This window comes from Aethalodelphis obliquidens, unplaced genomic scaffold, assembly GCF_003676395.1.
Source record: "Aethalodelphis obliquidens isolate GAN/ISIS:26980383/991018 unplaced genomic scaffold, ASM367639v1 scaffold30, whole genome shotgun sequence".
In the NCBI taxonomy this organism is placed as follows: domain Eukaryota; kingdom Metazoa; phylum Chordata; class Mammalia; order Artiodactyla; family Delphinidae; genus Aethalodelphis; species Aethalodelphis obliquidens.
Genome location: NW_020837974.1, coordinates 15,553,029 through 15,578,482, shown reverse-complemented (window position 1 = coordinate 15,578,482; position 25,454 = coordinate 15,553,029). Strand labels below are relative to the sequence as shown.

Here is a 25,454-nt window from a genome sequence, read left to right as displayed (position 1 = left end):
GACGCTTCAGCCAATCTACGCTGCAGAGAGGCCCGGTGCAGCCAATCCGCTGGGGGCGTCTTCCTCCGTCTCAACGGTGACCGTTGCTAAGGGGGTTCTTGGAGCAAGAGAGAAAGTGTACGGCGCTCGCCAATCAGTGAGAAGAGAATGCGCGTGCGTAATAAGCCGCAAGGCCCGCCCCCGTGCCCTCGCTTCAAAGTTGCTATTCTGAGGCAGGCGATGTCATTAGGACTGGAGAGTGGAAGTGTGTTGTCGGTTACCATAGGAACTGTCTACTGGCCAATCACTGAGAGGAAGAGGCGGTGTTCAGGAAGAAACCAAACGGGACCCGAAAGGCGGCACAAAGCGCGACCAATAGAAACAGGAAGTGGAGAAGATTTCTCCACATCCGGTACTGCCTGTGGCGCCTGCGCTCTGTGCTGGGGAGGCCAGTGACGTCCAGGGGAGTCCAAGATGGCGGCGGTGGGGTGATTCTGCTGCCGGTGAGGGGCCCGGGGCCGGCGGGGCGGGGTCCAGCAGGTGGGTGCGGAGGAGGCTCGGGGCCGCAGGAGCTCCGGCCGCTTCCACATCTCTGCTCTCTGTGTTCTGCAGGTGACGGAAGCGTCGCCTCCGCCTGCCTGACGTGCCTCGGGAGAGCCTGCGCCGCTCCTCCCCGCCGCGGCCATGTCTGGGCCCGGCAACAAACGCGCCGCCGGCGATGGGGGCTCGGGGCCCCCAGAGAAGAAGCTGAGTCGCGAGGAGAAGACCACAACCACGCTTATAGAGCCCATCCGTCTTGGGGGCATCTCTTCCACGGTTCGTGGGCTCCTGTTTCAGGCCTCACAACTTACCAGAACTCCCATCTCTGTTCTCCGTCCACGTCGTCCAGAACCTTACTCCCAGTTCCCCAGGTTTAGCAAGATCCACTTTTCAGAACACTCTGTTGAAAGAAACCGAGGACGCCATGTCTGCCTTCCCTTTACAGATAGGAAAACAGGTTTCCAGAGGGCGTGTGACTTGTCAAAGACTTCAGAGTTAGGAAGAGGCAGAAGCAGAACGTGACCCTCCTCACAACCGAGACGCTTTCTCTGTGGGTGTCTGAGCCTCTTTAAATCCTGTTAGCAGTTAGTCTGGGGTTACTCCTCTCTCCCATCCATTCCATTTTGCTTTTCTTTGTCTCTTTCTATGATTGGGTTCTTGGTCCCTGCTTGACCATCTTTTCGGCCCCTTTGTTTCCTTGGTAGGAGGAGATGGACTTGAAGGTTTTGCAGTTCAAGAATAAGAAACTGGCAGAGCGGTTGGAACAGAGACAGGCTTGTGAAGATGAACTCCGAGAACGAATTGAGAAGTTGGAGAAGCGGCAGGCCACAGATGACGCCACACTCCTCATTGTCAATCGCTACTGGGCCCAGGTGGATGCCCTTCTACTTTCCAAGACCTGGCCTTGATCCAGCTGCCAATCCTCAGACTCCTCTGCTAGGAAAGGAGTATCATGCTGGGAAGCACCTGAGGGATTCATAACATTTTTGGTGCTTTCTCCCTTCAGCTGGATGAAACTGTGGAAGCCCTTCTCCGACACCATGAGAGCCAGGGGGAGCTGTCTTCAGGGACAGAGGCGCCTGGGACCCAGGAGGGGCCAACACGTGATGAGACCCCTCTCACAGAGCCAGGGACATCGGAGCTGAGGGGTAGGGCCAGAGCCCTGGGATCTGGGAAGCTTAATTAAGTTCTGGGGAAGGTCCTGGAGAGGAGGGAACTTTGACATTAGGCTGCTGAATTCCCTGCTTGCGCGCGTGCACACACACACACACAAATTGATTTCATATCTGGGCAGCAAAGGGCACTGGGTAAGAACACAGGTTTTGGAATCTGAGTGACATGGTTAAGAGTGCAATTCATGTTTTGACATTCTTAGTTCAAAGAAGTATTAAATGCTGACTGTGTAGTTGACATTGTTGTAGCTTTGGAGGAGACAAAGAAAATAAAAAAGAAATACTTACTGCCCCAGCCATTAGGGAGGAAGTGGTTATAAACCATAAAAAAAAGTATAGGGGTCCCTGAATGGGAATTAGTGTGTATGCACACTAGTTTAGCTTAGGAAGGCAGAGAAGGCCTTCCCTGAGGAAGTGATTTGGTAGCTCTCTGGCTTTGAGGAAATTACCTCACTGAACTGCAGTTATTTCACTTTTAAGATGGGGATAACAACAGTACTACAGGGGTTGGTTATGTTGACTCAGTGAGCCATAGAGAGTTGAAGGAGGCAATCTGGAACTTGGTAAAGAGTGGTGGTAACTGTTACCATTAACCTCATGAGGGTCTGTCCGTCCCTCCCAGAGCCCCTGCCAATGCAGCTGCGGCCACCTCTCAGTGAGCCAGCCTTGGCTTTTGTGGTGGCCCTGGGTGCAAGCAGTAGTGAGGAGGTGGAGCTGCAGCTGCAGGGCCGCATGGAATTCTCCAAGGCAGCTGTGTCCCGTGTCGTGGAGGCCTCTGACCGCCTACAGCGCCAGGTGGAGGAACTCTGTCAGCGAGTATACAGCCGAGGTTAGTTCTTTGTGCCCCCATCCCAGAGGTGTCCAACTCCATTTGCATCTTTATGGTATCCCCTCCTCAGTGCTCCTGGCCCAGAGGCAGCCACAGTTCCCCAAGGAATAAATCAGCCATGTTTTCAGGTGCAGGCTTAGGCTGTTGATGGTGGCTCTCGCTTTGATTCCTGGAGTTGAGCTCTAGAGAGACGGGTGGGAGGAGTTGTTGATGCCGGGGGAGCCTCCCCCTTGTGGCTGGAGACCTCTTGGGAGCATTGTGCACAAATCTTGATGGCAGTTGCTGACCCACGAGGCATAGCAGCAAGTGCCCAGGCTTTGCAGGCAGACTGACTTCTCTCAGCCTTAGTTCTGTCAGTCCAGCCTGGGCGTTCTGAGCAGATGGCTCTCCTCTCTGAGCTGGTTTCCTCCTTTGTGCAGTGGGGACAAAGACTCCTGGCTTTGTCATGAGAAAATGGCAAGACAGCTGGTGGATCACACTGGGCAATGACCTAGCAGACTCCAGGATGAGTTAGTACTTTGACCCATTGCCTTGGACTTGGCTCTTACCCGAGCCCTCCCTTCACAGGGGACAGTGAGCCCCCCAGTGAGGCGGCTCGGGCACGCACCCGGGAGCTGGGCCGTGAGAACCGGCGACTGCAGGACTTGGCCACCCAGCTACAGGAGAAGCACCACCGCATCTCGTTGGAGGTGGGAGTTGGGCTTTTAGGGTGGGATTAGAACCAGGGCAGGGTTTGGATTAGATGGGCACCCAAGGATCTCAGGGAGCCGGGTCTCTTATCTAAGTACCTGTCCCCTTCCTTGTCCCCAGTACTCTGAGCTCCAGGATAAAGTGACATCTGCAGAGACCAAAGTGCTGGAGATGGAGACGACAGTAGAAGACCTGCAGTGGGACATTGAGAAGTTGCGAAAGCGTGAGCAAAAGCTCAATAAGCACCTAGCGGAGGCCTTGGAGCAGGTGGGGTCAGACATTGGGTCAGATGGAGCCAGAGCAGGGTACTTGGGGCCCTCGCTTCTCTCCTCCACACCCTGTCTCCTCTGTCTTCTCTCCACAGCTCAACTCTGGCTACTATGTATCTGGGAGCTCCTCAGGCTTTCAGGGGGGCCAGATCACACTCAGCATGCAGAAGGTGAGCAGCAGCATTCTTCCTCGTCCCTCCCACCACCTTTTCTCTACCCTACCCTTGAACATCCCCTCAGGATTAAGGACAGACGTCCAGCTGTGGTCTCGGAGGTCTTTCCCCGTTACTCACAGTGCTTTTTATTTCATTCTTTCATATGTGTATTCAGTAAATAATTGCTGAACACTAAGTGCTAGGTACTGTGTAGGAAGCAGGCATTTTGGAGAACGAAACAGACAGGAATTAAACCTTTCATGGAGCTTAAGTTCTAGTTTGGGTAACTGACAAGAATTAGGTAAGGTCGTATGTACATCAGCTGGTTAAAAGTACCACTTAGGGGCTTCCCTGGTGGCGCAGTGGTTGAGAGTCCGCCTGCCGATGCAGGGGACACGGGTTCGTGCCCCGGTCCGGGAGGATCCCACATGCCGCGGAGCAGCTGGGCCCGTGAGCCACGGCCTCTGAGCCTGCGCGTCCGGAGCCTGTCCTCCCACTGCCCTTCCCACTCCTCAGTTTGAGATGCTGAATGCGGAGTTGGAGGAAAACCAGGAATTGGCCAATAGCCGCATGGCAGAGCTGGAGAAGCTGCAGGCAGAACTTCAGGGGGCTGTGCGGACCAATGAGCGCCTCAAGGTGAGCTGTGTTTGGGGCTGGGAGGGCCTGAGCCTGCACGGTAGGAGCTGAGCTCTGAAACCTCTTGCTGATTGCCTTTGGACATCCCTGCCCCTAGGTAGCCCTGCGGAGTCTTCCTGAGGAGGTGGTACGGGAGACAGGGGAGTACCGAATGCTGCAGGCGCAGTTCTCACTGCTCTACAATGAGTCTCTGCAAGTGAAGACCCAGCTGGACGAGGCCCGTGGGCTGCTGCTGGCCACCAAGAATTCCCACCTGAGGCACATTGAGCACATGGAGGTATGCCCTTGGAACAGGGGCAGGGGACAGGGGTAAAGGCCAGACCCTTAGGGTCAGATTGTTCCTGGGTCAAGGGTGTCAGAGGCCCTGTGTGCCTGCCAGAGGTCCCTTGGGAGTAAATTCCTCCTGAGCTGCTGAGGCCTGAGGTAGGGGGGGCTTGCCAGGAACTAAGGGGTTGGGTGGGTCCTTAATGCCTCAACCCACAGAGTGATGAGCTGGGGCTTCAGAAGAAGCTGCGCACAGAGGTTATCCAGCTGGAGGATACGCTGGCCCAGGTACGCAAGGAGTACGAGATGCTGCGCATCGAGTTTGAACAGAACCTGGCGGCCAACGAGCAGGCGGGTATGTGGTGAGGACAGGGTTGAGGTGGGGCCTTATCTGGGATTGCTGGGCCCTGGTGTGGCCAGATGCTTATCCAGATGTAAGAGGTTAAGTCCTTTCTTCTCCCAGAGCCTCATCTCTCTGTGGAAAATGGGGACCACACCACCTGACTCAAAGGCGCAGTGAGGCTTACAGCCAGATGAGGTGGCTCGTGGAGCAGACTCAGGCAGAACGGGAGCTGTCACCCTCATCCATACTTCTCTGGCCTTATGGTGCCTCTCTGAGATACTAATTCATTTTTCACAGATTTATTGAACACTTTCTATGACCCAGGCTCAGTTCTAGGCTTTGGGATGATACCAGTGAACAAAACATGACGGATCCCTGTTGTGGAGCAGTGTTATAGTGAGGGAAGACAGACAACAAAGGAGGAAAAAATTGAACGTGTATATTAGGTTGTGACAAATATATCAAGAAAAATAAAGCAGGGAGGGAAGATAGGAAGTATTATGAGAAATGCCGGGGAAATGTAACTAAGAAGATGATATTTGTTTAAAAAGCTGAAAGAAGTGGACTAACTTACTTTTATGAATTTACAGTTAGTCATGTGTTCCTTTGAAAGGAAATTTGGAAATATTTTAGAAGTCTGCATTAGCAGGAATAACACACGTAGGCAGTGTCAAGTTATGTTTAGGTGAATTCTCTTCATTTGTTTGATGAGATCACACACTCTACATAAGGCTTCAGTTGTTATCTCCTTTGTAATGAGAGTGATGGCTCTGGCCCTGCCCCTTCCCCCACTGAGGGGTTGGGCCCCTAACCCAGGGACCAACCCAGCCTTCAACCCAGCCTTGGTTTCCTGTACTCTTCCAGGGCCCATCAACCGGGAGATGCGCCACCTGATCAGCAGCCTCCAAAACCACAACCACCAGCTAAAGGGGGACGCTCAGCGATACAAGCGGAAGCTGCGGGAAGTGCAGGCTGAGATTGCCAAGGTGAGGAGGGGCTGCCTGGGGAAAGCTGCGGCTAGACCCCAGTGAGCACGTCTCAGCCCTGTTCTCTCTGTGCTTTGCAGCTCCGGGCCCAGGCCAGTGGCTCTACCCACTCCATCCCCACCCTGGGCCACCCGGAGGACTCTGGCCTGAGTGCCCCAGCCCCAGGGAAAGAAGAGGGTGGGCCAGGCCCTGTTGGTGCCCCTGATGCCAGAAAGGAGATGGCTTCAATGCCTGGCGCTGCCATTACTACCTCCTTGGTGAAGAAGGAAGACCTGGTCCCTTCTGAGGAAGAGGCCCAGGCCCTGACCCCCGGGGCCCAGGGCCCCTCCTCCCGGGCCCGAGAACCTGAGGCTAAACCCAAGCGGGAGCTTCGGGAGCTTCGGGAGCGGGAAGGGCCTGGGCTGGGACCCCCATCTGTAGCCTCAGCTCTCTCAAGGACTGATCGGGAGAAGGTCAAGGTGGAGGAGGCCAAGAGGAAGGAGTCAGAGCTCCTCAAAGGTCTCCGAGCAGAGCTCAAGTGAGGCCCTGTTCCTTTCTCCTTCCCACCCCTGCCAAGTGGCCTCCAACCCTACTCACCAAGCCTTCCTCCTATGCCTCCCCCAGGAAGGCCCAGGAAAGTCAGAAGGAGATGAAACTGCTGCTGGACATGTATAAGTCTGCACCCAAGGAGCAGCGGGATAAGGTGCAGCTCATGGCAGCGGAACGCAAGGCCAAGGCTGAGGTGAGGGCAGGTAGGGCCTATGAGGTGTGCAGAGAGGCTGCCCCAGGGGGTTGTAACCAGAGCAGAGCCCTAGGTCAGCAGGAAGCAGTGACAAGAGAGCTCCCTCCTTCTGGTGGTTATAGGTCGATGAACTACGGAGCCGTATCCGGGAGTTAGAGGAGAGGGATCGGAGGGAGAGCAAGAAGATCGCGGATGAGGATGCCCTGCGGCGCATTCGTCAGGCAGAGGAGCAGATAGAACACCTGCAACGCAAGTTGGGTGCCACCAAGCAGGTGCGACCCCGTTCTGGTCCCCTTGCTTCTGAATATTGGAATTTCCTAAACCTCCTATTCTAGCACATGGCCTGGGTCCATTCTGTGGTTCTTTGCTCAGCCATGTTTTCCTGTGGTTTCCCCACTGTCGTCTTGTCCATCTACTACATTCCATCTTGTCCTTGCCCACTTGCTGCAGGAGGAGGAGGCTCTGCTCTCAGAGATGGATGTGACAGGCCAGGCTTTTGAGGACATGCAGGAGCAGAATGGGCGGCTGCTACAGCAGTTGCGGGAAAAGGATGATGCCAACTTTAAGCTGATGTCAGAGCGGATCAAGGCCAACCAGATTCATAAGCTACTGCGGGAGGAGAAGGATGAGCTGGGCGAGCAGGTTCTTGGCCTCAAGTCTCAGGTATGGCTGCCCTGGGCTTGTTAGAGTGGAGCTGGAGAGGCAGGGGCTCCCCAGCACTGAGTCCCCACCCCTGTCCTCAGGTGGATGCCCAGCTGCTGACCGTGCAGAAGCTGGAGGAAAAAGAGCGGGCCTTGCAGGGCAGCCTCGGGGGTGTGGAGAAGGAGCTGACACTGCGCAGCCAGGCCCTGGAGCTCAACAAGAGGAAGGTGAGGCCAGACCTATGCGAGGGGACAGCAACCTGGGATGCTGGCTCACAGCCTCACTTTGTGACTCTGCCTAGAGAACTTGAAGCAGATGACCTGGGCCGAAGTCTGGCTCTGCTTCATCTCACAGCCCAGCTCATGTCTCAGACACTTACTGTGTTCCAAACTGTGTGCTGGAGGACTTTGCATGCTTGGTCACATTTCAGTCTGAAAATAATCCTACAACAGTTTTTGTTGTTACCTTTCATAAGTGAGAAGATTGAGGCTCAGGGAGGTAGCTGACTTGCTCAAGAAAGAGTGGAACTGGAATTTGGGCCCGGGGTCTCCTTGGCTCCTCAGCCCACGTCCTGACACTGCATTGGTTAGCTGTGAAATGTGCATGGTGGTCTCTGTCATGTAGTTGTATTAAACCTAAGAAATGTTCAGCTTGTGGTAGTTGTTCTTCTGAGGGTAACAGAGTTAGGAATGATCTGTGGCGCCCTCTTGGTGATATCACTCCTCTAGCTTATGGTAAAGGCTTAAGATTAACATTGACTTTCATCTTTTTTCCCCTCCTGGACTTTTTTTCTTCTCCATTTGGCTCATTCATTTAAGCAGTATTAGTCATACCCTTGTTATATCCCAGGACCTGCACTGAGTGCTGGGGAGATCACGGGAACAAGACCGCCCTGCTGGAAGTGGGAACTTCCAGTTTTGAGGGGCAGATAGCAAGCCGATAATCCCACAGACAAAATAACATCATTACAGATCATAGCATGTTTTTTTTGTGTGTGGGGGGGGGTGGCACGCTGCACAGCTTGTGGGCCACGGCAGTGAAAGCCTGGAATCCTAACTACTAGGCCACCAGGGAACTCACGGTATGTCTTATGAAGGAAATAGAGGCGGATGAAAGAAAAATAGGACAGTGTGTCTCAGGAGGTGACATTTGAGCTGAGGCCTCAGGGGGTTGCAGGAAAAAAATGTGTGTTGAGGGGAGCAGAAAGAGGAGCCCAGTGAAGCCTCAAAGACAGGAGAGAGCGTTATGCAGGTGAGGAACTGAAGGTGTTGGGAATGAGGTAGACTAGGAGGAGGTGAGGGTTCAGAGGTCAGGAGACAGAACCAGTTCCAGTGAAGATACTGGACTTACCCCAAGAGCAGGTATCACTGGATGGTTGACACAAGCATCTGTGGGCCATGGCTCCACATGCCTGACTCCCCAGGCTCAGGCAAACGGTGCCCCTCCTCCCCGCTCCACCCACCTCAGGCTGTGGAAGCAGCTCAGCTGGCCGAGGACCTGAAGGTACAGCTGGAGCACGTGCAGACACGGCTGCGAGAGATCCAGCCTTGTCTGGCAGAGAGCCGGGCTGCCCGTGAGAAAGAGAGCTTCAACCTCAAGAGGGCTCAGGTGTGTGGTGGGCAGGGGTGGGGGCAGGAGGTTCAGATTGAGGACCCTTGCACTCAGCCTAGCCCCTCTCCTGCCCCAGGAGGACATCTCACGGCTGCGACGCAAGCTGGAGAAGCAGAGGAAGGTGGAGGTTTACGCAGATGCCGATGAAATCCTCCAGGAGGAGATCAAGGAGTACAAGGTGGGGCCTTGGGGCTGGGTTGTGCTCTAGGAATCTTAGGTGACCTAGGAATCTTAGATGGGGGGTTGGTGAGAGCTCTGGTGGGTAGTCTGGGGAACCCAGAAATAAGGTAGGATGGCAAAACCTGCGCAGAACCCGATGTGGAGAATCAGATAACTATCAAGTATGGTACACATACTACGTGCCAGGCAGAGTGCCTGGCTAGGTATGAGAGGGCTAGGCACTAGACTTGGTCTCAGATCTCTTGAAACTGACAGTCTGTTGGAGGAGGCCCAAGTAATTCTCCCATCTGAGTGATGAGCAGTGTGATGGCAGAGGCCAGAGGGGCTGTGGGAAATCAGGGGAGCCCCTTAACAGCCCTGGTGGTCAGCAGGCTTCCTGGAAGGAATATCATCCAAAGAAAAACTGAAGAGTGAGTCAGGGTTGGCCGTGATGAACGGGGATGAAAGGGTTCCACCAAAGGGAAAGGCAGAGGTGGAGGCCTTTAGTTGAGAGAGGCGTGCTGGAGGACAGAGCTGGACAGTCGTAGTTGGAGGACAGAACGTGGGTTTTGTGGTGAGTGACAAGCCTGGTGGGGGTTGGGCAGTGTTAGATCCTGAAGGGTTTGCAAACCAGGTTGAGCTGCTTGGCGTATGCTGTAGTCAGTGTGCAGAGAGCGATGTCTCAAGGATGTTGAGGATGAGGTGCCTGTGGGACTTCTTGGGAGGCTGTCTGGGAAGGCACTCAAAGCAAAAGGGCTGGTGTGGAGGACAGGAGTTTGTGGGGGATTGTCAGCAGAGGCAAAGGTAGAAGCCACATATAACTGTCGTCACCCAGGGAGGGTCTGTGGCATGACACGGAACAGTGTCATGAGGTGAGGGCAGGTAGGGCCTTTGAGGAGCTCTGACTCCTCCCCCGCCGTGGCGAGGGATGGCATCGGCCGTCACTCCCCCTGAGGAGCCTCGAAACTTAAATGATGGACAGAGGAAGAGGAGCCTGTAGCTTAGGAGGAAGGAGAGCGATCTAGAGGGAATTGATTGGGGAAGAGTTTCAAGGAGGCAGGGGTGAGCTCAGAACTGCCAAGAAGGCAAATGAAGCAGGTGTTGAGAGATGCCTCTTGGATTTGGCAGCCTTGGTGGGAGTTCTTGGGCAGAGGTGGAGGTGGAGGTCAGATCACCTGGACTCTCACCTACTGCAGTGAGGAAAGGGTGGAGAGTGAGTCAGTAAGTAGACAACCTGTTGAAGCAGTTTGGCCTTGAAGGGGCAGAGGCAGCTCGAGGCAGCCATGAGGGAGCAGGGAAGGGTTTTTGGAGAAACAACAGACTGCAGCCTGTCAAATGCTGATGGGTAGGGTTCTGAGAGCTAGGGAAGAGGTGATGCTTGTGGGGAGTTGCTGAGGTGGCAGGCAGGGCAGAGGATGAATGTTGGGAATGCTGAGTTGTGGGAATTTCCTGTCTGGAGTTGGAAGTGAGACCTGGTGGCAGGTGGGAAGTTTCAAGATAGGAGAGGAGATTTGTAAAACCTCCTTAGAGAGAAATGAATCCCAGGACCCACAGCAGGATTTCTGGGCAGCACCAGGGATGGGCCCAGTTGAGGGTTGAGAACAGCAGATTTCTAGTGGCACTGCCATGCCCAGCTGTGACTTACCAGATGCAGGTGGAGAGAAGGTAGACAGTCGGCTTAAGCCAGGATTGGGGTTTTGCCAGAGAAGGCCAAAGGGGCAAGAGATGAAGCCCCCGGGCAGAGGAGCTCAGGTTGGAGCCTGTGGGTCATTGACCTTTAGAGGGGACATGTGACCACTGGCCATCACCACCCAGATTAGAGGCTAGACTGTGCTACTTTCTAGTTTTGAAACCTGGGCTTTTGAGCCTCAGTTTCCTCATCTGGAGGATGCTTATCCCTACCTCCTAGGGCTATGGTGAGAGTTAGGTGCAGTCTGCTCTGTGGTGGCCTTAGTCTGGACCACCTCTTGCTATCAGCTTGGGATCCGGGCCCTGTCAGGATTGTTCCTGAGCTGATGCCTGTGCCCTGCCCAGGCGCGGTTGACCTGCCCCTGCTGTAACACCCGCAAGAAGGATGCAGTCCTCACCAAGTGCTTCCACGTTTTCTGCTTCGAGTGCGTACGGGGCCGCTATGAGGCCCGCCAGAGGAAGTGCCCCAAGTGCAACGCAGCCTTTGGTGCCCATGACTTCCACCGTGTCTACATCAGCTGAACCCGTAACTCAGGGGACTTTGGAACACCCATGGACCCTGGGGGCTGTGCCTCCAGTCCCTCCCCACCCCACACCCAGTGGCCCCCACCCTCCATTCCGGACCCTGTGGGCCCAGCCCCTCCCCATGTAGTTGGTTTTGGGGGCCCCAGTGCATGCTAGTGGGAGTGGGATTAACCAAGCTCAGTTTCACCTTTTCCCCAAGGTCAGAACTACAGCCTAGGGGGCACTTGCCCTGCACAAAAGGTCTGCTGTGAGAGGCCTGAGGGGCCCAGAGCACTCAACAGAACTTCTTGGAACCTGGCCCTAAACCTTCTCCAACTGACTCCACGGGCCCATCCCAGCCCTAAAGGGGAAATTCCCCAGGCTGTGACTTCCCACACAAGTGGAAGTTCACTACCTGCTTAGACACCCACAAGTAAGGACCAGGGATGGGTCAGATCCCCAGCTCCTTGCTCTGAGACTGGGCTCTGGGGCCCAGGGAGTTTCTTTACCCTCTGCTCCCCAGACCTAGGCAGACCTTCCCTCCTGTGGAGTTCCTTGGGCTCTTTGGTCTGGTCTTATACTAAGAGCACCTCCTTGATGGGGGCACTGTCTTCTGGGAAGCTCTAAGGTTGCTGCAGTCACCTTGCACTCATCTTGGGAGTGCTGAACTAAGATCATCAGTTTCTATTCTAATCAGACCCCTCCCAATCTCTACTTCGCTCCCAGGCCCCACTTACAGCCCTGATGCTTCCCAGGGCTCCGCTGGGTCCCCAGCCCTGACCCTGCTTTCATCCTGGTGGCCTTAACTTTAGTGGAGGCAGAACTTCCAGGGGGAAAAAGGGACAGACTAGCGTGCTGGGCCGACTTCCAATCATTCCAGGTAGAAGAGCATCTAACACCCTGTGACTGAGCCTATACCCACAATGCTTCCTGTGTTGCCTGCCCAAGCACACTCTATGGGCTGTGAAGGCAGTATGCAGGGGCCTGGAAGGTGGAGCTGCTGAGAGGTGCAAGGCTCCTCTCCGCCCCTGCTCTAGAGATGTCTTGTATAGGCTGTTAATTGTTTTGAATAAACATCCAACCCTCAGCCTATAGTCCGGGTAGCCAGGCTTCCTGCCCTAAATCTGGTTCCGGATTTTGGCTGTTACACTTGTTCCCAGCGCTGCCCTGGCTGGCGTGTGAACCTGGAGGGCCTGCACAGATGAGACCCCACTCCCAACAGTTGGTTAGACTGGGCCTTTGGGAGGGGCGCGTCTGCAGGGAGAAAGCGTCGTGGTCAGCACTCTGTCGCCAGCCGGCCCCACCTGTTCCCATGGGCAGGGGCTGACACCCTGGATCTCCGCATCTCTGCCGGCCCGGTCCGTGCGGGCTCGCTACAGCCGGCGCAGTCATTGGCGGCAGGGGTGCTGGGAACCCCGAGGTGCATCCTGGGAAATGTAGTTCTGTATTGGTGCTTCTAGGCAAGATCCTCGGAGGGGAGAGCCGGGTCCCCGGTTGTGCTGGCCAGAGGCGGGCCTGGGCCCAGTCTGTGGGCCGTTTTTCCCCAATGGCTTCACCCGCCCTTCCCCCTCGGACGGACAAGCAGGACGCCTCAGCGGGTCACTTATTTCATTGCGACCTGCACTGGCCACTGGCCTTGTTCTCAGGAACTGTGTGTCCAGCGGCGCCTGTGGGTTCAGTGTGCTGTCGAGTCCGCGGCCGGAGGCTGCACTGGGGCTCGCGCTCGGGCCGGTATTGACCGGGCTTGGTGCCGGAGCTGGAGCTGGAGCCATGGCCACGGGAGCGGCCGCCGCCTTGTCAGCAGTCACGCCCTTGCGCGAAGCTGCGGCTTTATCAGAGGTCTCGCCTTTGCTGGGGCTCGCGGCCTTGTCCGCCTTCGGGCTCCACATGGTGCCCAAGGTATCGGCGGGGCCGCAGCGGTTGGACCAGGTCGGACCGGAGACGGGGGCTACAGTGCTTCCGGCTCAGGGCTGGCGGCAGTGGGCGCGCTCGCTGAGGCTCTCGCCGTGGCGGGGGATGGCATCGGGCCGTCGAGGAGGTGTCCGTGGCTCCCGGCAGTGGTGGCCAAGGTGGGAAAAAACGCAGCACATTGCATCATAGAGATGCCGTCTGGCTCTGAGGGGAGCGCTGCGCCCTGGAGCGGGCCGGGGTCCGCCAATCTTCTGTGAGCACTACCCTCTTTCCCAGGAGTCACCTCCACGTGAGCTCCTTAACAAATGCAAGTGACTGCGACACCTCCCCAAATCTCTCTCCTGGGCTAGTCTCCATATCCAGTAGGGCTAAAATCTCTGAGTCCTCATGCTTAATAAAGTATGCCCAAACCACTTTCTCAAGCTCCAGACCAAGGGAGTGGGATAAAAATCCCAGAATTTGTGGGAAGAGCAAGCACTGACGCTGCAGGAAGAGCAGTAAACTCACCGTAAACGTTGGTTTGCAATGAGCCTGCCCAGTGCTGGGAGGATCTGCCTTAGGGGCTGGTCAGCCCCTTGCACTCAGGATGTTTGATCCCTTACAACCTCAGTGGCTGTGTGATACCCTGGGCCCCTTGGGATGGGCAGGCCAAAGCTCCTCCTGAACCAATCTTGACCTTGGCTGGCCTCGGAGGGTAAGCAGATGCTGGCCTCAGTGGCAAAGTTACGTGTTTTAGCCAGAATTAAGGCTGCTGTCTGTGGCCACAGGGTCCAGGGGAGCATTTGACATTAACCACTCTCTTTAAAACTTCCCTTGGGCCCTGTGGTGCTGCACTCTCCTGCTTTTCCTCATACTTACTATCTTCTCATGGTCCTCCTCTACCTATAAGCTAGACCCTCTCCTTTCTACTCTACTGCTCTCCCTGGGTGTGTTTATCCAGGACCATGGCTACAGCTAGGCTGCTAAGGCCCAACTCCTCCAACCCAGTTCTTTCCTGAGCTCCAGACCTGGTAAATCACCATCATTCGTGGCCAGGGTTGGGTGAGGGGGATAAGATCACATCACTCTCCTTAACCCCCTCTCCCCCAATGGTGCCGTTATTCCAAAGTTACTCAAACGGGATGCTCTACACTCCAGGCTCTGCTCTCTCCCTTTTCTCAGTTTCTACTCCACTATGCTCCAAGCCTACACCTAACTGTTATGCACCTTCTATCCCCCACCACACCCCTGGCCCCTACACTTACTATTTCCTGTTCCTGCAGCCCTCAACCTTCAGGTCACTTCCTCTGCCAGTTTCCTGACCCTCTGCTGTGGCAGGTACCACATCTGGATACACAGCCCCTTCTGCTAAGTATGAACCAATGTGCTCCAGTGTCTGTTCTTCCCCTGTAGTCCCCTCACTTTGCTGAGGATCCTCCTGTGCTGAGGTACCTCAGTGTCCCCAGGGAATATAGAATAGCCTTCTTTACTCGCTTCTACGTGAAACGCAATTCCCTCCTCTCTTCCCCCCTTCCCCACCGTCCCCCACCCCTTGCTTTCCAGATGGAAAAGGGGAAGGAGAGACAATTGAGTCAGCCTTGGGAGTCTAGGTCAGAGAAGCACAGGGAAGGTGGGGAGACAGCTTCCTGGCTGGGGCAGGGGCCCCCGGCAGACTGCGGCAGAGGCAGGCAACAGGTTAGAGCAAGTATTGACCTCAAGCAGCCACGCAGGGGCCATGGCCAGGTCTAGGTTCAGGAGATAGCGCCGAGGCAAGCCTGCAGGGCGGACTCAGCGGAGCAACCCCTGCCTGGCCTAGACAGTGTGGAGCCCAGGCCAGGCCCAGGCAGGCCCAGCGGTGGGGGAGGAGAGGCTTGGTTGGGTGCAGAGCTTGCTCCTGGCCATTCTGGTTTCCCTCGCATCTTAGGCAAATGGCTGCCTCCTGTTAGCCTCAGCCTCTCCACACGTTGGGGGCTCACGGGCTACATCCTGAGAGTGAGATGACGAGCCAGGTCACCACCCACCTCTCCTCGGGGGCTAGGAGGCTCTGGTCCAGAGGAAGAGCTGGGCCAGGGCCAGGACCCAGACGAACCAGGGGAGGTGGCTGCCGGCTTCTGGAACTAGAATCTTAGGCACTTTGCCTTGTGGCCATCTGGGGAGGGTGCAGGTGTTGGGGCCCAAGAGGCCTCCCTGGGGCAGCACAGCTGGACCCGAGCCAGCGAGTGCCAGAGTCACCAGGCTGCCACCCAGAAGTTGGCATGTCGTGCTGCTTGGCTCTGCCACCTTCTCAACACATTTCTGCCCCTGTCTCCCAAGGGAGCAGATTCTAAAACTCCATAAACCCTCAGGCTCCCACCAGCAAGCTCTGGATGGGGATTTTAGGCCTCTGGGAAGAGGGCTGCAAGGGCGGCCTGGGGCTGGGCTGAGCTTTTGAGGTTACACATGGAAGCTGCCCTGGGAGAGGACGGGCGCTCTCAGCTTGCTCTAGGCTTGAAAGAGAAGACAGAAACCACCTGGGAAATCTTATTCCCTTTATTCTCTTCAACTATTCAACATGACCACCAGTGACACAACACTGTTATTGACACACAACACTCAAAAGTGGGGCCTCTCTTCACTCCAGGGGGGACAAGTCAGGTGAGTGGGGCTTCCCTCACGGGGGCAAAGGAGTTGGGACTGCTCACCTGAGGGGCGGGTGCCATGGAACCCACCTCTTGGTTGTGATGGTTTCGAGTTGCCCCACCATTCAGGATTCATGCCCATGCTCCCTTCTGACCTCCATATCCATAGCAGTTTCAAGTTTCAGCCTAAGCTCAGATCAGTTTCTATTCTCCCCTCTGCTTTCACCAATGACGCTGTGACCCTGTGTCGCACTCCTCCACGAGGGCCCTTCTTAAGAGTCAGGCTTGCGTGGAGTTGAACGAGAGGGTTTGGCTACGCTCTGCCTTCCAGACCCAGTTCTGGTGGGAAAGTGCCACGACCCCTGGGCCTTGGCCTGAGCTGGTCAGAGGGACTCGACACTGCCACCTCCCCCAGCCTGTTCCCTGTTTAGTTCCTCCCAAGATGTAGCTTGCTCTGGGAGGAAAGTACCCAGCTAAAAGAGTTTGGGGAGGTGGGCAACAGAGAACAGGTGACACCCCAAAGTTCTCTGACTCTGCCCCCTTTCTTGCTATGAAACCCCAGACCCCAACTAATCGTGTCCACATCATCCATTCAGTACCGGAGCCAAGACCTCTGGCCCTCACCCTACAACATGCGAGCGTCCTACTACGTATGCTACACCCTAGTCCTCGGTTGGCCTTCAGTCGGCCTTTGACCACACTGACCATCTTCCCCTGGACTGACCCTGGAGCCCCAAGGGCTCTCCAGGACCCTTCTGGAGACAGATTCCTCAGACCTGTTTCTGAGAGGATCTGCTTCTAGCTTTACAAGGGGTTTGTCTCTACAACTGAAGTTTCTTTCTGCTGCCATCTTACAGGGAAAAAAACCTGCTTGGAGAATCGTCTCCTCTTCCTCAGTCTCAGAGGGACACCCCCTTGGTCCATGCTGTCAGTAGAGGCAGGCAGCCTTCTTCTCCCCTCTTGGTGGTGCTCTCTGACCTGGCACTTGGGTGGGGCGGGGCTTTATGCAGATGTTAACAAGGGTCTCCCCGTAGTCATCCAAGGCCTGCCTTTTCCTTCTCCCCAGCAGGCCTCGCTTCTTCCTCCTACAGCGTTCTATGACTTCGATCTTTGAATTTGAGGGTCATCCCTTTGGGAACAGGATAGACGAAGGGTGAAGGACTTTCACCTTTTGAACTTTTAGGTAGTGGAATCAGAGGTCTCTTCCACAAGTTTGTAGGAAGCTGGGTCACCCTCTCCAGGGATGTGACTCCTCACCTGGCATCTCAGTCCTCTTACTTCAGGACCACAGTGCGTTACAGGGGCCAGCGTGGGGTCAGTGGGCACTTCCATTGAACCCAGCACTGGACGGAGTCCTCTCCTTCTTTAAGGGTCTCTAGGGTTAGGGGATGGGGTTCTTGTTACAGATGTTTCAGGAGTTTTCTCTCTCCAACCATTTTAGAAGAAAACAGTCTGTTTCCCCTGCCACACACTCCCAGTCATGTGAGCGCGTTTGGCTGGGTTAATGAAAGTATGTCACTGTGTGTGGTGTGTGAGGACTGGAGACAAGCCTGGCCAGGGAGTGTGTTTCTCATCCTTCCATTTCCCTCTGAAGGTTTCTGGCTAAGGAGGAAAGGAGCCAAGTGGGTGGAATCTGTCCCTTTGCAAGCCCACAGTCGGGCTGGGTTGTTAACAACCTCACAGGGCTCCAGGTACCAGGGTGAGGTGGTCAGGTGGTCAGGTCTCCATACTCTCCAGGGACCCCCGGTCCAGTCTGTGGGGCGTTTGGACACCCATCACAGTGTGCAGGCTGGCTTGTCCTGCTAGCAGCCTTGCTAACAGCTCAGATGAAAGAGTGAGGTTTAAAATCAGGTTGCTGGCTAATCAAAGCTCTCTATTCTGTCAACTTGCTGTCCCTCGTTGCCACAGAGAGCCCACACATAGCTCTCTTGACTTGGAGAAGTCTGGGGAGGATTTAAGCACACACAGGCCTTGAGTCTCTGAAGGGCTTTATTCTTTGGAGGTCGACTAGCAGCGGTTCTCCCTCTCTGACTGAGGACAGAATCTGAGGAAATGGGCTGCCACTGCAGCAGGACTGGTGGCAGTTAGATTTCAGGAGAAGCCTCCTGACAGTGAGACCTGAGAACGTGGCAGGAGGGACCCTCCATCCCTGGAGGCCTCTGAGAGTAGACGTCCCCAGCTGGGCTGGGGAGAGGGGAGTCCTGCCTGCTTTGGGGGTGGGGGGAACCCTCATGGCCTGAGCTGGGATCTGCTTGTACTTGTAGTTTAACAAGCTCCTGGAGACAGGGAAGACTGGGCAGCCTGGAGTTTGTTGGGTTCCATCGGAACAGTTTCTCCACCTTGGTCTGCTTTCCTCAAAGCACTATAACCAACCCCCTACTCTTCCTCCCTAATTTTTGTGGTCTCCTTATACTTAAAGCTTTTATGCACCCCAAACTTCAGCCTTTAAAAAGGCTGGATTTTTTTTTTCCTTCCCCATTTTTGGGTTCTTTCTGATCAGGAATTCCATGGGCCTCTTCCTTTCACACACACAATCATCTAAGGCTGCCCTCGTACCCCAAGGAACCCCCAGTGTCCTGAGCTACACCTTCTTTTCCTAGTTCCTGGGTCATTTCTCCTCTGTGGATCTGAGGGCTCCTCATCACTTATTTTTCTCCTCTGTTTTCTTCCTTTTCTGGTTCCACCCCATTCCCGCGCTCCTCCCCAGATGAGCAGTTTCCTCAGTGTAATTGTCCACGGCTCTGGGAGAGAGGTTCCCTCCCATACTCCAAGGGGAGAGAATGCAAGTTCATGGGAGGAGCAAGTTCATGGGAGGTTCTTCTACACCTTCTAAGGGTCACTCCTCCCAAGTCAACGCCATTGTCATATTCCCTGCACTTCCCTGACCCTATAGTTTCACAAGGATTTCAATACAGTTTTATAGAGTTGTCTAGAGACATATTGGGACCTCTTCCTACAATTAATAGGGCTTTTATCCACTATGGTTTATAGGGTTTTTCTGCTACAGACTTAAAGGGCTTTTTTTTCCTACGTATTTATAGGGTTTCTAACCCAACAGTTTTTCTCTACTGCCTTATAAGTGGTTCCCACCAACAATTTTAAAGGGTTTCTCATCACTGATGTAAAAGCACTATTTTTACCCACCATTCTTTATCCTGTGCCTCGCTACAATCTGAAAGAGTTTTCCTCCTTTCCCCACATAATTTTTGGGGAGATCCAGTGTTCCTCTCAGGGAAGAGAGGCCCCTGGTCTCCAGACCCATTTCACAGGGTGACCCCTGGGTGGCAGCTCCTATGGAGGAGGAGGGCTGCGACTTCTGTGAAGCCGTCTCCACACTCGGGGCACAAATAGGGCTTTTCTTCCAAAAGGGTTTTGGGGCTTCCCCCTTCCCCGTGGCTGCTGCTCTCTGTGGGGATGGGGGCTTCCTCCTCATTTTCCTGGCCTGTGGACAGGGTGGCTGGCTCTGGGTGGGGGTCCTCAGGTTTGGGGGACTTTTCTTGGGTATGGGTCTCCTGGTGCCGGATGAGGGCTAGGCGATCGAGGAAGGAGGCCCCACAATCTGAGCAGCTGTAGGGTCTGGCCCCCAGCGGGCTCCTGAGGTGCTCCAGGAGGACCGAAGAGCTCTTCCCCAGCTCCGGACTCTTCTGGGGTTTCCCGCCGGCGTGGACTTTCTGGTGCAGCAGCAGCTCGGAGCTGAGGCCAAAGCTTTTTTTGCATTCGGGGCATTTAAAGGGCTTTCCACTTAGGAAGGGACTGGGCCCTGCCCCTTCCCCTAGGCCAATCCTATAATCAGGAAAGAGAAAGGGCTTTTCGTTGCCGTGGGTGAGCTGATGTTGAAGGAGGACAGCGCGATCCAAAAAGCTTTCTCCACAGTGGGAACAGATGTAGGACTTGGAGGACAGCAGACCCAGCCTTTGGCTGAAGCTCTCCTGCCCATCAGGCATTTTAAAGGGCTGTCCTGGGGGGTCAGCTCTGCCCTCCGCCGCACCTGGATAGGAATTTCCTCCAAAAGGGAGCCTGGGGGGTCGAAACTGAGGCGGCTTGGGGGCGGAGTGTGCAGGGAGGCCATCTGAATTTTTGTAGGGGTTTTCTCCAATATGGATCCTCTGATGCTGCATGAAAATGCCCTCGTCATTGAACCCCTTTCCGCAGACGAGACACTTGTGTGGTTTGGCTCCAGGGGGTGGGGTCAGCAGGGCAGGGTCCCCGAGCCCCAGGAGGCTGTCGCCCTGAGCTCTTCGGGCGGGGGTCTTGCCCCTTTCATGGATCACTCGATGCTGCTCCAGCTCGTGCGCCTCCAAAAAGGCCTTCCCGCAGTCGGAGCACACGAAGAGGTTCTCATCCATGTGGGTGCGCACGTGCGTAATGAGGTTCGAGCTCTGGCTGAAGCTCTTGCCGCACTCGGGGCACTTGTAGGGCTTCTCGCCCGTGTGCGTGCGCCGGTGCTGGATGAGGTGGGAGCTGCGGATGAAGCTCTTGCCGCAATCGGAGCACTTGTAGGGCTTCTCCCCGGTGTGGATGCGCTGGTGGCGGATAAGGGTGGAGCTCATGATGAAGCTCTTGCCGCAGTCGGCACAGATGTAGGGCCGCTCGCCGCGGTGGATGCGCTGGTGATTGATGAGGTTGGAGCTGACGCTGAAGCTTTTGCCGCACTCGGGGCACTTGTAGGGCCGCTCGCCCGTGTGTGTGCGCTGGTGCCGCAGCAGCGTGGCGCTCAGCGTGAAGGTCTTGCCGCACACCGGGCACTTGAACGGGTCCTCGCGCAGGTGAGTCCGCTGGTGCTTGATGAGGGTGGAGCTGTGGCCGAAGCTCTTGCCGCACTCCAGGCACTCGTAGGGCTTCTCTCCGGTGTGCGTGCGCTGGTGCTGGGTCAGCTCCGAGCTCTGGATGAAGCTCTTGCCGCACTCGGTGCAGCGGTACGGCTTCTCGCCGGCGTGGATCTTCTGGTGCTTGAGGAGGTTGTGGTTCTGGCCGAAGCGCTTGCCGCACTCGGGGCACTTGTAGGGCTTCTCGCCCGTGTGGGTGGCCTGGTGCTGGATGAGGTCCGAGCTGCGGTAGAAAGCCCGCCGGCACTCGCCGCACTTGTACGGCTTCTCGCCCGTGTGAGAGCGCTGGTGCTTGATGAGGTTGGTGCTCTGGGTGAAGGCCTTCTCGCACTCGGTGCACTTGTAGGGCTTCTCGCCCGTGTGCGTGCGCTGGTGCTGCACCAGGTTGGAGCTCCAGCTGAAGCACTTGCCGCAGTCGGGGCACTTGTAGGGCTTCTCGCCCGTGTGCGTGCGCTGGTGCTGCACCAGGTGTGAGCTCTGCGTGAAGCTCTTGCCGCACTCGGAGCAGGTGTTGGGCCGCTCGCCTGTGTGGATGCGCTGGTGCCGCAGCAGCTTGGACCACTGGCTGAAGCTCTTGCCGCACTCGTTGCAGATGTAGGGCTTCTCGGCCCCGGAAGGGCGGCCTTGCACCAGCTCCCGCAGGCTGGGCTCGTTGGCCGGGACCACCGGGGGGCTGTTCCAGGTGGTCAGAGTCCCCCACTGCCAACTGGCCTCACAGGCCTTGGTCCAGTCAGACGGGGTCGGGACTACCTCGGGGGTTGGGGGGTCCAGAGGGGTCTGGTGGTCTGAGGGGTTGGAGTGACCCAGCGGGGCCGGGGGGTCCTGAGGGACTGAGGGATCCTGGGAGGGTGTCTCCAGGGGCATCTCTGGTGGGTCCTTGAATTCTGGACTCTGAGCTGGATCTCCCAAGATGACCTCCTCCCCAGAACTTTCCTGCTGAGGGCTCTCCTCTTCGTTCCCACTGTCGGCACCTACAGAGAGAAAGGGAGTCTCCAGCCCCCATTTCCTTTCAGAACACGGGCCGAGCATCACTTCCCTCCCCTGGGTTTCCCCCAGAGTCTGCGCCCCTCCCTGAACTGGGGCTACTGTCTTGTCAGGACCGCAGTCCCTTCTTGTGTCCCTCACCTCGATGAGCATCGTCGGGGCTCAGCTCAGGACCCTGCAGATCAGGGCCCCACAGCGCTGCCTCGGGCTCCATCCCAGAACTCAGGACTGCCCAGTGCTCCAGGGACCCTGGGGAGGGGAGGGGAGGGGAGAGAGCACACCATGGGAGCTGACCTCCCGCCTTCCTTTACTCCCCCAGCCCCACTCCCCCACTTGCCCACCCCCCAGCCCCTATTTCTCCTGATCTGAACTGCAGTCTCCTACCTCCCCATTTTTCTGGGCATCAGTTCTCACCGTGCCCACACCCCTCCCCCGCAGGCCAGATTCCTGCTCCAGATCTTAAGATCACAACTAAGCAAGTAGGTGAATTTAAGAGTGTAATTAAAAGCTCATCAGTTATAACCCTTTGAACCCACACTGGGGGCTGGAGAGGTATTATCTCACATCCACAGGGGAAGCAGGCTCTCACCCTACCCCTCTGATGCCCAGAGGCTGGGAAACCTGTTATTTTGCTAATCAGAGGAAGTTCATTAAAGACTCTAATTTTCCTCCTTAATGGGGCTGCTAATTGGGACCAATAAACTTTCCTTATGAGCCCCATAGACAACCAAGACTGCCTGGAACACTTAAAGAGTTAAAAAAAGAAAGTAACCACCCTGATTTCCCTGAGGGGACAGGGCCCTCCAAAAGACTGGGGCACTTTCCCGTTATCCAAGCACAGAAAGAAGGTCGAAGCTCGGGCCAGAAGTAGGGAGAGGGGGCAGTTTAAAGCCATCGGGGGCTTCTGCAGGAACTACCTTGAGAGGGAATTGGAAAGGAAAAGAGAGGCGGGATGAGTGTGTGGAGACCACCTGGCAGCTGACACAGTGCCCACTGTGCTGTCCTCATTGTCGCACCCCATCCTCCCTACAGTCCTATGAGGAGACCCAGGAATCAGGCTGTCCATTTTCCAGATTAGGAAATCAATGCCCAGGGAGATTTCTCCAAGGTCACAGGCTGGGAAGTGGCAGAGCTAAGACCAGATATGCAAGGCTCTGTGTCTGGCTTGTCGCAGCCTCTAAGAGAGGGAAGTGACCTTGAAAGTCATGTGAAACTCATAAACGTGGGCAGCTGGGGAAAGAAGCTCAGACAGAGCCTGCTGGCCATGGGAACGGGATGGAGAAATTCCTGGGATCAAGAGGTTTCCCTGGCTGTAAAAGGAGGGGTTGGATCCTGACAATCTGTAGCTGTGAATTCGAAACAGAGTACTCCCCGCTGAAGGCTTCCACTACCACTCCCATCCTGGTACCCCTTCCTCTAATCCATCTTCTCTTTCGTTACTGCTGTATCCCATCCCTAACACGTAATAGGTGCTCAATAAATTTTGAATGAACGAAAAATGAATGAATGAGATGCCCCTTGCTCCTAGAAAACCTGTTTGGTCCAATGCCTTTAAAGGGGATGGCAGCAGAGGAGCAGGAGTTCAGAGTAAAACACAGGCAGCTGTCACTCCAGAGACAGTCATATGATTCCATGATGAGGGAACAGGGCCACAGGAGTTAAGTGCTAGGAGGAGAACTCCCCAGAGAGACCCTGGGGAGGGCCTGGGCTTTGAGTGGCCATGTGGGATGACCACTGTGTGTATGGGGGCGGCGGTGCAAGGACTTGTGAGAAGGCAGCAGGGTGGTGACCAAAGTGAAGCAGGAGCTAGCTGAAGCCTGCCAAACAGCAGTAGGAGAGAGAGGGCTTAGATGTTAGGAAGTAAATGAACTTCTTCATCTCCGCAGCTCCTTAGGCTATGAGAATCCCCCACCCCCATCTGTAAGTGTCTTTGGGAAGGTGGAAGCAGGGACTTCTGCCAAGCTGGGGGCTGCCTGACTATGTTGAAGAGGCCTGCTGTGTTTGCTGAGGACAGGTAAGAATTTATGTACCATGATCGTCTCTCGAGAAATTCAAACTCAGCGATCCAGGGTAGAAGGGAAGGGGTTAATGACAAGGCCGACATGGAGTATCAAAGTGGGGAGAAGGAGGGAGGCAAGAAGTGCTTGGGCCTGCAGCGGCCTCGACCTCAGGCCAGCCCCACTGCGGAGGGAGGGAGGGAGGGAAGGAGAGGAGGAGGCTGCCTCACAGAGAGGTGTGGAGAGCGGCCCAGGGTGACCCTGACATGGAGGCAGCCGCGGGAATACAGCCACCCTGGCCCCGGCCCCCCGACGCCCACACCAGCCCGGACCCTGGACTTCTGCTCCAGCCGGTCCCCACGACCCTCCTTCTGGCTCCCAACCCCGAGCCTGGCATCCTCCCCTCCCCCGCCCGGGGCACCCAGGATTCCCGGCTCTCCCGCGGCGCCCCGGCCCCCGGCCCGGCCCGCCAGGCCGAATTCCCTCTTCCCAGAATGCTCACGCCCTCCCCTCCCCCACAGCCAGACCCTCGCGCTCTTCCCAGAATCCTCGGCCCTCACGGCCCCTTCCCGGCCCCCACCCCTAACCCGGGCGGCCCGGGGGCGGGGGAGGGGGCTCAGTCCCGCGCCCGGCCCCTGCCTCTCGCGCCCCATTGTTCCCCGGCGGCCGTCCCGGGCCCTCCGGGCCAACCCCCCGGGAACCCAGGCGCCCCCAACTCACGGCTCTGGGGTCTGGGAAAGGCCGGAAGGCAGAATCCAGCCCCAGGGGACTTAACCCCTTGAATGCCCTGCCTCGGGGGGCGGGCTAGATGCCGAGGACTCTGGGGTCCTTCTCAAGGGGTGATCCCAGGCTGAGGACCCGGGGACCAGTTCAGGGTGACTGGGACGGAGCAGGAAGTGACCCCAGCTTCCCGGGCCCCTCTAGCCTGGAGTCAGAGCATCAGCTCTATGGGATTTAACCCTTTGCCTCCCACAGCCTGGGAGAAAAAGAGGACTGGAAGCAGGGAGGTGGCTGAGACGACGCCCCTCTCTCCGTCTCCAGTGGAAGCCAGTTCTCGTGGGAACCCAGATACCAGTGAGGGGCTCCGGATTTATGGCCACCCTCCATTTCACAGGGGCTCCGCCTGCCGCTCCCAGAAAGCCCTATCTCAGATTTGTTGGCTGCTGGTCTCCGGGGCCTGCCTTTGTTGGGACTCAGACCCAGGCATGGGTCCTGGATGCCTGGATTATGGGGTGGGAGCCAGGGCTGGCAGGACAGACCTGGAGACGGAACATCCTACAGACCAAAAATGGCTTAGGTGAAATAAGAAGTCACAGCAACAAGCATTTGGGCTGAGGGGACCAGCGCAGCCACGAGAGATTTGTGGCAGCCCTGTGTCCCTAGCCCCAGCCTCACTGGGAAGTGTGTGCTGGCCCCTCTTCCCCAGTTAGCTCCCCTCAGAGGAGGAAACTGAGGCCCCGTGGCAGGAGGGAGGAGGGCAAGAACGTTTCCCAGTAGCTCCAGGGGCACCCAACTCAGAGCAAGAGAAAAACCCTGGTGGCCTCAAGTCCAGGTTATCTAGGCCCCCAATTTTTATAGCCTTTTTCTCTTTTCCTCCTCATCACAATCAATGATTATCCCCATTTTACAGGAGAGGAAACTAAGGTGTGAGAAGTGAGGGAACGTGCTTAAGCCATGCCATTATTTCAGTTTAACACATTGGTATATGGAAGCCTATTATTTCTGGGCACTGTGGGGAACATAACTGCAGGGAGACCTCAGAGCTGAACAAAAATTGGGCTCTCTACCCTCGAGAACTCAAGAGGTTTGATTGTGTGTGTTTGTGTGTGTGTGATAAACACAAAGGAATTACAAATCACATTCACAAAGAGAATGTGAAAAGGGCTATCTGTCCAGAGATGTGAGGGAGTGAGGGGAGGAACAAACTGTCAGAAATTGCTAAGGGGAGGC

The 25,454-nt window shown here is 56.0% G+C and overlaps 2 protein-coding genes across 5 annotated transcripts; one reads left to right on the top strand and one right to left on the bottom strand.

The window, feature by feature from the left end:
- The first annotated feature begins 285 nt into the window (after positions 1-285).
- Positions 286-12,283, top strand: RNF40 (ring finger protein 40). The gene is made up of 20 exons (XM_027126340.1): positions 286-482; positions 592-795; positions 1,224-1,391; positions 1,526-1,667; positions 2,314-2,520; positions 3,088-3,209; positions 3,331-3,477; positions 3,575-3,649; positions 4,151-4,270; positions 4,368-4,547; positions 4,754-4,889; positions 5,742-5,863; positions 5,944-6,380; positions 6,467-6,584; positions 6,707-6,856; positions 7,035-7,247; positions 7,328-7,453; positions 8,694-8,834; positions 8,914-9,015; positions 11,031-12,283. Exons 2-20 carry the CDS (start codon positions 664-666, stop codon positions 11,205-11,207), a joined length of 3,015 nt encoding a protein of 1,004 aa, XP_026982141.1. The 5' UTR covers positions 286-482; positions 592-663; the 3' UTR covers positions 11,208-12,283.
- A 3,310-nt stretch (positions 12,284-15,593) lies between these two features.
- ZNF629 (zinc finger protein 629) lies at positions 15,594-24,448 on the bottom strand. Of its 4 annotated transcripts, none has more exons than XM_027126343.1 (3): positions 24,225-24,448; positions 21,649-21,756; positions 15,594-21,513 (listed from the first exon to the last, which is right to left on the bottom strand). In XM_027126343.1, the coding sequence occupies exons 2-3, from the start codon at positions 21,658-21,660 to the stop codon at positions 18,961-18,963; spliced, it is 2,565 nt and encodes an 854-aa protein (XP_026982144.1). In that variant the 5' UTR covers positions 21,661-21,756; positions 24,225-24,448; the 3' UTR covers positions 15,594-18,960. The 4 variants fall into 4 exon arrangements, with proteins under 4 accessions (XP_026982144.1, XP_026982143.1, XP_026982142.1 ...); XM_027126342.1 differs by having other exon boundaries at positions 15,594-21,494; positions 24,225-24,447; XM_027126341.1 differs by having other exon boundaries at positions 15,594-21,756.
- Positions 24,449-25,454: the final 1,006 nt, after the last annotated feature.